The sequence below is a fragment of the Schistocerca nitens genome, chromosome 4 (assembly GCF_023898315.1).
Source record: "Schistocerca nitens isolate TAMUIC-IGC-003100 chromosome 4, iqSchNite1.1, whole genome shotgun sequence".
Taxonomy (NCBI): Eukaryota; Metazoa; Arthropoda; class Insecta; order Orthoptera; family Acrididae; genus Schistocerca; species Schistocerca nitens.
Window position 1 is genome coordinate 930,916,951 of NC_064617.1, and position 10,174 is coordinate 930,927,124.

Consider the following 10,174-nt stretch of genomic DNA (forward strand, 5'->3'; position numbering starts at 1 on the left):
CATCCATATCTACATCAATACTCTGCAATTCACCTTACATTGTGTGGCTGAGGGTACCTCGTACCATCACTTGGAAACAGAAAGAAGAAAAACAACTGTCAATATGGTTCTGTATGAGCCCTAATTTCTTGCACCTTTTCTTTGCAATGCTTACGCTAAAAGTATCTTGGTGGCAGTAGGAATGTTCTGCGGTCAGCTTCAAATGCTGGTTCTCTAAATTTTCTCAACAGTGTGAATGTCGCCTTCCCTTTGGATTCCAACCTGTGTTACTGAACCTCCTCTGTAACACTTGTGTGTTGTTCAAAACTATCAGTAACAAACCTAGCGGCCCACCTCTGAATTGCTTCAATGTCTTCCTTTAATCCGGCCTGGTACGGATCCCAAACACTCAAGCACTACGCCATGTACGAATACGTCACACTAGCGTCCTATATGCAGCTTCCTTTACAAATGAACCACACTTTCCTAGAATTCTCCCAAAAAACTGAAAACAACCATTCGCATTGCCTACCACAAGCCTCACATGCTCATTCCATTTCATATCGCTTTGCAACATAATGCTCAGATATTTAAATGATGTGACTGTATCAAGCAGGGCACTACTAATGCTGTATCTGCACATTAGGGTTTACTTTACCTACTCTTTCACGTTAACTTATATTTGTCTACATTTAGAGCTAGCTGGCATACTTCACACTAACTAGAAATTTTGTCTAAGTTACCTCGTATCCTCCCACAGTCACTCAACTTGACACTTTATCACACACCACAGCATCACCAGCAAAGAACCACAGATTGCTGTCCACCCTGTCCACCAAATCACAACATATACAGTGAATAATAGTGGTCCCATCACATCAAACCTCCCTGGGGTACTCCTGACGATACGCCGAGAACAAGTTACTGGATTCTATAACTTAGGAAGTCCTGGAGTCACTCACATATCTGTAAACCTATTCCATATGTTCATACCCTCTTTATAAGCTTGCAATAGGGCACCGTGTCAAAGACTTCCTGGAAATCTAGATATATGGAGTCTGGCTATTGCCCTTCATCCATAGTTTGCAGTGTATCATGCGAGAAAAGGGCAAGCTGAGTTTCGCATGTGGATCTCTCTGAAACCATGCTGATTTGTGGTCATAAGCTTTCAGTTCCAAGAAAATTCATTATATTTGTGGTGTCACCGCCAGACACCAAACTTGCTAGGTGGTAGCCTTTAAATCAGCTGCGGTCCGGTAGTATACGTCGGACCCGCGTGTCGCCACTGTCAGTGGTTGCAGACCGAGCGCCACCACACGGCAGGTCTAGAGAGACGTCTTGGCACTCGCCCCAGTTGTACAGCCGACTTTGCTAGCAAAGCTACACTGACCAATACGCTCTCATTTGCCGAGATGATAGTTAGCTTAGCTTTCAGCTACGTCATTTGCTACGACCTAGCAAGGCGCCATTACCAGCTTATATTCAGTGTAATAACGTCTAACCAAGAGCGATGTTCTCCGATTATGGATTAAAGTTAAGTATTACAAGATTTTCGTACTTTATTGCAATTCTCAAGACATTGTCCTGTTCCAGACCTCACGCCAGTCTGCGTGAGCTTAACGCGTGCCTTTCGGCTTCCTCTCATAGTGACTTGGCTGTCTTGTCAAGTCACAACAATATTCAAACAGAGAATATGTTCAAAGATTCTGCAGCAAATCAATGTTACAGCATAGTCCATATCAATTCAGGCAGGCTGGGAAAAAATCTACCTTCATAGTCTCGGATGTTACTGAATGTTAAAATGAAGGACTAAGTAAGGAGCATGTATTTTTTTGTTTTCTCCAAAAAAATTTCTGCTCTGAGATACAGCCCTCTAAAGATAACACTGTTTATACCATTATGAAGATGCGAATTTTGGAAAAAAAATTTAAAATGTTGTATCTCTGGAACAGTTCTATATATTTTATTGGTTTTTTTATTTGAAAGATAATTGCTTTATGATTACAAAGATCCTCCATTTGGACTTATCTGCCAAAGTTCTGTCCCCCCCCCCCCATCCCCAAGAGTGCCAAGCCACAAAATTATGATTTTTTTTCCTGTTGATTAGTTCAACATTCCCTGAAGAGGAGAGCTTCCACTTTTAGGTTGAACAGGTTTTATAAACAATTGAAATTTTTGCCATATGTAAAACCTATTTTATTACCACGTTATCACATAACAGGCTAACAAAAATAAAAGTCTAGAATTATTTAACAAGGTAATAGTTTTGAAAGATGAGTAAGAGACTCATTTTTCTAGTATTTTAAATGGCTCCAAAATGTATGTGAAAGGTCCAAAGACTTAAAGGTTTCAATTTATACAACTCCTGTGCACTCTGTTTTGTACTGAAATTAGCCAGTCAATGCACTAAAAATGTGTTCCACTGCTTCAGTATCTTTCTTTGATATAGAGAGCTGCCTTCCTGTTGAACCAATAGGAACTGGGGCACTAACAATCTTCAAAACATTGTGAATAGGAAGTGAGCACTGATGGCACTGTTGCTGTCCTTCAGCTGGAAACCTATACCCAGCAGCTGGTCCATGTGGTATCATAAAGTTCACTACAGTTTCGTTTAACTCATAATTGATGTCAATAATCTCTGCAATCCACCAGTCACAGTCATACACACATGCCACAAACATCCCCCTTCTCCATTTGTGAATCTGAATATTATCCTGCTGTTTCTGAGGTGTCAGCCAAACAAATGATATTTCTTCTTTCTTGCTCTTTAAAGTGCGTGCAATATGAGTTCGCCCAACACTTTTACTGCAAAAATATGTCTTCTGCATTCCTTTCACAGGAGTAGTTTGTTTGGATCATTCTCCTTTTTTCTGCTCACTGAATTCTACGATTTCCTCAATGGACAAAAGAGTGAGGGCTGCGGATGTGTAAGATTTCACGACTCTCATAAAATCCTCAGCGTTCTTAATCACAGCTGTATTTGGTCTGGAAAGATTGTGTGTTGTAGCATGGTGCTTCAGCAGGCCTCCTACATCATCACAAGGTCCCTTCCGTGACCAGTAGCACTGTATACCCAGTCAGTTGGCACAAGTGACTTACTCAATTCAAACAGCTGGTAACGATTTTTAAAATGACTATGACAACATCAGAAATAATGATGATCTTCTCTGCCCCTGTTTGCAGTTGAATAATTTTGGGCATTGCTAGCAAAGAATGTGCTGTCATCGCTTATAACGGCAACACTTGTGGTCTTGTTTTGAAAATATGTCACTCCTGTAAAAATTAAAACCTGGTCATTACTCCAATGACACCCTTGTACTTCTTATGGGTGAATTACAGACATGTTCTTAGCAAAATCACAGTGAAACACTAAACATAGTTCTTCAGCCTGTAGACTCCCTTTCACTTCAGCAATGTGCTGTTTTTGCAATTTCTTCAGATGCTGGTGTGTTACTATTTTCGCTGACCATTTACGAAGTTCATCATTGAATCTGACAAAGGCAACATTTTTTGTAATTAGTTTATGTTCCTCCCGTGTTGCATATGTAATTTCTGCAGAGTTATCTGCTACTTCTTCCAGGCCAAGTGTCTGTTAAGACATTCCTCCCTTTCCAGGGCAGTCACCACATCCTTGAAACAAACAAGTCTCTCGCTTTATGTCAAACTAGTAATGACTTCACAGGCTCAGTCCAGGTGCCATATCTCATATGCTCCAGTAAGTTCTTCAAAGTTACCACACAAAGTTCAAATTTTGCGCAGTGCACATATAAACAGGCATCTCGAGGTGGGTGTGGAACTACCCACTTAGGTCAAAGTGCGTAAAATTTTGATCTTCCAATATGTGAAGTTGTATAGTCACTCTTATAAATTGCAAAAGTTTCTTTAATACTGCGAGTCATATACCTCTTCACTTTCACATGTTTTTGATCTCCAGCTGTTACAGTTATGATGTCCTTTTTGTTGGCACTCTGGTGAGAACAGTCCCATTTATCTTCCAGATAAAATGACTGCACTATTTGAACTTGAGCTGCTTCTACAGGATGAACATAATAGGGATCTGGTCTTCCAAAGGCTCCTTCTACAGACCTCACATTTCTTGATTTGTCTACCATGAACTTTGATACTGATGGAACATGGTTCAAATTGTTTTCTTTGAAAATGCCTCTGGGATAACAATTAAATCTTGCGCCTTTTCACTGTAGGATGCACAATATTTAACAGCTGAATTGATATTCGTGAAAAATTCCTGGCAAGAGGTGCAAGAGTGCTTTGGTTAATTTTCTTCTGAAGATGGAATTTCTAGCCTACTTTGAAGAGTGTGTTCAGTTTTGCTGTAGTGTATTCATCCATACCTCTAGTAATTTCTCTGTACTTTCTTGATGCATATAGCTTATGACTCGACTTCACTGACCACGGTTTCTCAACAGGACTAACAGCTAATTCTGACTTGATTGATTCAAGGTATTTAATTCTTCCTCTACTGATGCAAAATCTGCATCATTTGCACCATGGGAGGCTTCACCTTGTTCAGATACTATCATTGTTGTTATTCTGTCAAAACATTTAGAACACGAAAAGTCGTCACTGGAAAAATCTTCACTTTGAGACTGACATCATATGAGAACACTTATTTCCAACCTGAATAAAGTCTGTTTTTTTTTGTCTTATATATCACTTTTTTATGGATATGCAAATAGTCAGCACACTTCACTCTTCTGTGGCCCCAATCAGAAGGCATTTCAAACAGTCCTTTTCACAAAACAAACTGCAACTGTGTCAACAGGCAAATTCCTCATAAAAACGCAGAACTCACTGGATGGTCTGAGATTTCTTAGAAGCCTCTTCAGTAAACAAATTTGCACTGAACAACTACAATATAAAAACCAGCAATGAACAAGCAGGACAAAGAAACTGACAAGAAACTACAAGAAAGTGTAAGAAATATCTGCAACAATGAAAGTGAGAAGAAATAACTGCAACAAAGAAAGTAATAAGAAGTAACTGCAACAAAGACAATAGAAATAAACTTTGTAACAATGAAATTAGTAAGAAACAACTTCAGTTAAGACATACATTACCCATGAAAGTTAAAAAATATGATTTTTTAAAATAAAAACTGTCCAAATTAAAATGTGGAAGCTCTCCTTTACATAGAATATAGTACTACATGGTACTAATCGACAGAAAAAAATCTCACTTTTCTGGATTGGCAATTTTGAAAAAATGTTTTTTTTCTGTAAATTATAAAAAAAAGAAAAAAGTAACGATAAAAGCACTTTGACAGATATGTCCAAATGGAGGATACCATTGTAATCATAAATCAGTTATCTTTTAAAATAAAAAAACTCTAACAAAGTATCTAGAACTGTTACAGAGATACAGCATTTAAAATTTTTTTTCAAAATTCACAGCTTCAAAATTGTGTTCGCAGTGTCATCTTTGGAGGTCTGTATATCAGTACAGGATTTTTTTTGGAGAAAACAAAAAAATACACATTTCCTACTTAATCGTGAATTTTAATATGTGCTAAATTCAATAACATCTGAATCTATGAAGGTAGCCCCCCTGCCTGAAGTGATACGGATTATACCTTAGGGATATTGATTTGTATTTCTCTGGTGCCATTCCTCTGCCCTTCTTATACACAGGAGTCACCCGCGGTTTTTTCCAGTCATTTGGGACCTTGCAGGGGGGCGAAACATTCTCGACTAATGCAAGCTAAGTAAGGGGCCAATGCTATAGAGTACTCTTCAAAACACCTAATTGGGATTTCATCCAGCATGGCAACTTATTTGTTTTCAACTCCTTCAGCTGTTTCTCTACGCAGGGGATGTCGTTTATAAGGGAGTCAGTCTGACGGTCAAGCAATGGTATGTTTGTACGATTCTCCTGAACAAATGATTGTTTGAATGTGAAATTTATAACTTTGGCTTTCATTTTGCTATCTCCAACTGCAGCACTAGACTGTTCAACAAGTGACTGGATGGAAGCCTTAGACCCACTAAGTGATTTTACACAGGACCAGAATTTTGCTCAGGTTCTCTGCTAACCTGCTAAGGTATGATAGCGGTAGCAGTTGTATGCTTCGCGCATCGACCTTTTCACAGACACATGAGTCTCTATAAACTTTTGCTTGTTGCCATTTGTGCATTCTCGTTTGGACCAAGAGTGCAACAGCCTATGCTTCCTCAGCAGTTTCTGTATCTCATTATTAAACAGTGATGACTTTTTCCATCCTTAATCCACTTACTAGGCATGTAATTCTCCAGGCCATGATTTACAACCTGACTATACTTTGCCCATCGTAGTGGAACTAAGAGATGTCAGTTCACTGTCTAAGCGAGATGCTAATAACTGATTATCTGCCCCTTCTTTTCATAATAGCTACAACCATAATGTCATCCTTATTGTTTATTTTGACTTGGTCTCACTGTAAGATGTATGGGATTCCAATAAAAGTTTTAATAGACAAATGAAGTGTTAAGTATACAATATAAGTAACAAATAAACGAAAAGCATCTAAAAATTCTACATCCCATTATGAGTAGGTCTGTTGACAAACTACTTAGATTTTGCAAAGGAACAGCAAAATGCATTTGCTATTGATTTCCTATCCTCAGAAAAACGTAAAAAATTACCACAGTTTTGACCCATATCATTAGGACAAGTCAGCTAGCTCTGCTCTTGGTCAGTAATACACTGGTCTCTAGTAATTTCGAAATATATATATATATATATGTAACAGTTGTCAAAAATTAAAGTCCCACAAATTCAAACTAGTTAGGTTCCCTGGCTTTATTATTGGTGCCATGATAACAGCACAATAGTCTTGGTTGGGTACTATGACCTTTACTTGGAATATAAATGACAAGCTGTTATTGCTGCTTGTGAGAGTGGATTATAAATTAGTTTTCGACATTCATGGTCTTTTTTTATATGTATAAAAAAAACCGAAGCAAATGGAAAAATCAAAAAGTAACCACTTGTGCAACATCCAAGTCGCTAAACTATAAGCAACGTTTAATTCCAATCACTGAAGAGTTCTTCACACTTTCTCAATGCACTCATTCAAGATAGCCTACTTAAACGCACAAAAAAATATTTATATGTATAGGCCTATGTTAGACGTCTCCACATTGTTTTCTTATCAGTATCTTCTGACAACTCAATAGTTTTAATACGCAGCTAGCACAGATACCCAAATTCCATTTTGCCAATTAGTCTTTAGGCAATCACTCCTCATGCCATATAAATAGGCCTATTCTTGATTGAAAGCTAAAGAGTATGGGAAACATAGGCTGTTTGTCCCTTCCCATGTTATAAATTTTCTCTGGGCTCAGGAAGCTACGCAAGAGACTCAGTAGCATACCATTAATGAGATTTATCAACTTACGATAACATAAACGAATTTCATAAAAAATTAACGTGAACGAGCTGGGTGTATATAGGTAGATAACGTCATATAGAATACCGGAACAAAGTTAGATCTTCGCACCTACAGTCTATCAGTGCTTGATTAACGTAATACCTGACAGTACCGACAGAACACAACACAAAAGCTGATGTGCTGCTACAATCCTATTGTGGTTCCGTTTTGTTCCAATGTGACTGATGAATATTACTCAATGCTCTGTAATTGGGTTTCATAATTTTTAAAAAAAATAATCAAAATTTCACAATTACTATTCCACCAATCACTTAAATTACAGCGAAAACATAGAACCCGCATTTCCACACACTTTCGAAAACAAACAACTTCATATTTACATTTACACACTCGCCAACTTAACAACACCATCTGCACAAATTCAGCACACTTCCGAAAGATAGGTATCTCTGCCACAAATGATCTGTCGATGTTTAACTCTGTAGCATGCTCTTGGGAATATGATCGCTCGTGGCGGTAGTATACAAAAATGAATTTCGCGGTGTGAGAAGTGATGAAAGTGTTTCACAAGTTTTCAAGGATGTGCATCGAATATTGAATGGACCTGTACCGTCTCACTGCCGCAAGAGTATAGTTTCTGATAACAGTTACTGTGGTGAGTATGAGTTAAGGTGCCAAACGTCTTTTTCTGCAAGAGAAGTACAACGCTTATGAAAGAATTCAATTGTCGGAATAGAAAGTTTGAGATTAGAGAGCGCAACCTTTGAAAAATATGGACTTAAATTGAAAATGAAAGTTTCTTCTTCTTCCGTGTCCGGATGCACCAATTATATCTTCCCTTCCCAGAAATTAGCAACGTAGATTGCTTTGTCATTGACTTTCAAAATATCATCTTCAGTGCATGTCATAGGCATATCTGGGCAGATCAGTAGGTGGTCCAAGTCCTGTATTGCTCCGCATTCACACCTGTCCCCATCACTGTAACCCCATTTAAATAGGTTTGATTTGCACCCAGTTACTCCAGTGCGCAGCCGGTTTAATGACCTCCAAGTTGTAAAGGGTAGTTGAAATCCTGCAGATCCCTCCTCAAGTAGTTCCATTGTGGAGTGTGGCACCATTTCTTCCCAAAGAGATAGCCGCCTTGCGGCGGGCTTGGTGGCGAGCTCTTCAGTAGTTTCAATGAAACTCCTGCGGGATTTCAGCCGGACACGTTGTTTTCGGTGCATATGCATCGGGTGTCGAGGATCATTCTTTTGTTTTGATCTTTCGATCTCGGCGGCTACTTGTCTGCGGATAGTGGGTGGTGCTATGCCTATGATGGGGTAAATGATGTCTGTGGGAGATGGTTTGAGGCATCCTGTGGCAATACGTACAGTTTCGTTTACGGCGACGTCAACTTGCTTAGTGTGAGCAGAGTTCCTCCAAACTGGCGCCGCATATTCCGCTGCTGAGATACTCAGCACCAGACCCGTGGTGCGCAAAACATGTGGTTGAGCTCCCCAAGATGAACCTGTTAGCTTCCGCAGTATGTTGTTCCTGGCACAGACCTTTTTTTTAGTGTTGTGACAATGCTGCTTAAATGTAAGTGCTCTGTCCAATGTTACTCCCAGGTATTTTGGGCTGTTTGTATGTTTCAGCTCTTCCCCTTGCCACATGACTCGGAGTTTCCGTTTGGCTTGTTTGTTCCTAAGATGGAAGGCGGATACTTGAGATTTACTAGGTTTTGGTTTGAGATTGTTGCCGTCGTAATAGGTAGCAAGTTCTGTTAAGGCTCCTGTGAGATTCTCCTCCACTTGTTCAAAGGTTTTATCCTGTGTGGCCACTGCTGCATCATCAGCATATATGAACATTCGTGTCTGGCGGCTGATGGGAAGATCATTGGTATAGATGTTAAATAATATTGGAGCCAAGACACTACCCTGTGCAAGTCCATTTTTCTGTGTCCTCCAATGGCTGTTTTTAGATTGTAAGGTTAAATAGTAGCGTCTGTTTTGTAGCAGACATTGCACGAACATAGAAAGGGTGTAGTCCTTAGTGACATTATACACTTTCTGCGTAAGCAACTTATGGTTGACTGTGTCATATGCAGCACTGAGATCCAGGAATGCGACCCCAGTTACTTCTCCTCTCTGATAGCCGTCTTCGATGTACTGTGTGAGATTAAGAATTTGGCCACAGCATGATTTTCCTGGTCGGAATCCAGCTTGTTCGTTAATGAGGGCTTTGTCCACATAATCAGCTATGCGTTTGAGGACCATTCGCTCCAGCACTTTAAATAAATGACAAAGCAGTGATACAGGCCGGAAATTTTTAGCTTCAGCTGGGTCTTTCCCTGGTTTTAGTAACGCAATAACCCGAGCTTTCCTCCACAGTTTAGGAATTTGCATTGTTGTAATACAGTTATTCATTAGCTCTAGGATCCATGCTCCCGGTCCAAAATGTTTAATTTGCTCAGATCTCAGATCGTCGAGGCCAGCGGCCTTATTGTTTTTCAAATCATTGATGGCATCTTGTAGCTCCTGAATGAAGAACGGGCGAGCTAGGAAGCTAATCTCCTCGTTCAATTTTCTTTTAATTTTGCCATTCCTTTTAGTTTTTCCGTTCATGAGTAGCTGGTGAGCTATCTGATCGGGTGTAACTTCACTGTAATTTGGTTGTGGTTCTGTTGGGTCGTTGTTGAGACTTTTGACCAGTTTCCATGCCTTCCTACTGCTGTGCTTCATGTCCGTCTCTTGAAGGAAGTTGCACCACTTTTCCTTTCTCGCTTCGGAGATACCAGACATCAGTGCCTCACCTGCCTGGATCGTT

General features: G+C 39.5%; 1 protein-coding gene across 1 annotated transcript in view; it reads right to left on the bottom strand.

Annotated features, from left to right (window-relative positions):
* The window catches only part of LOC126252674 (uncharacterized), a 45,794-nt gene extending 37,196 nt beyond the window's left edge, over nt 1-8,598 (bottom strand). The window contains exons 1-3 of the mRNA XM_049953577.1: nt 8,482-8,598; nt 7,977-8,054; nt 7,747-7,873 (exon numbers count right to left, since the gene is read on the bottom strand). Of these exons, the coding sequence (XP_049809534.1) occupies nt 7,747-7,873; nt 7,977-8,054; nt 8,482-8,598 (322 nt within the window). The remainder of the gene's footprint in view (nt 1-7,746; nt 7,874-7,976; nt 8,055-8,481) is intronic.
* Nucleotides 8,599-10,174: the final 1,576 nt, after the last annotated feature.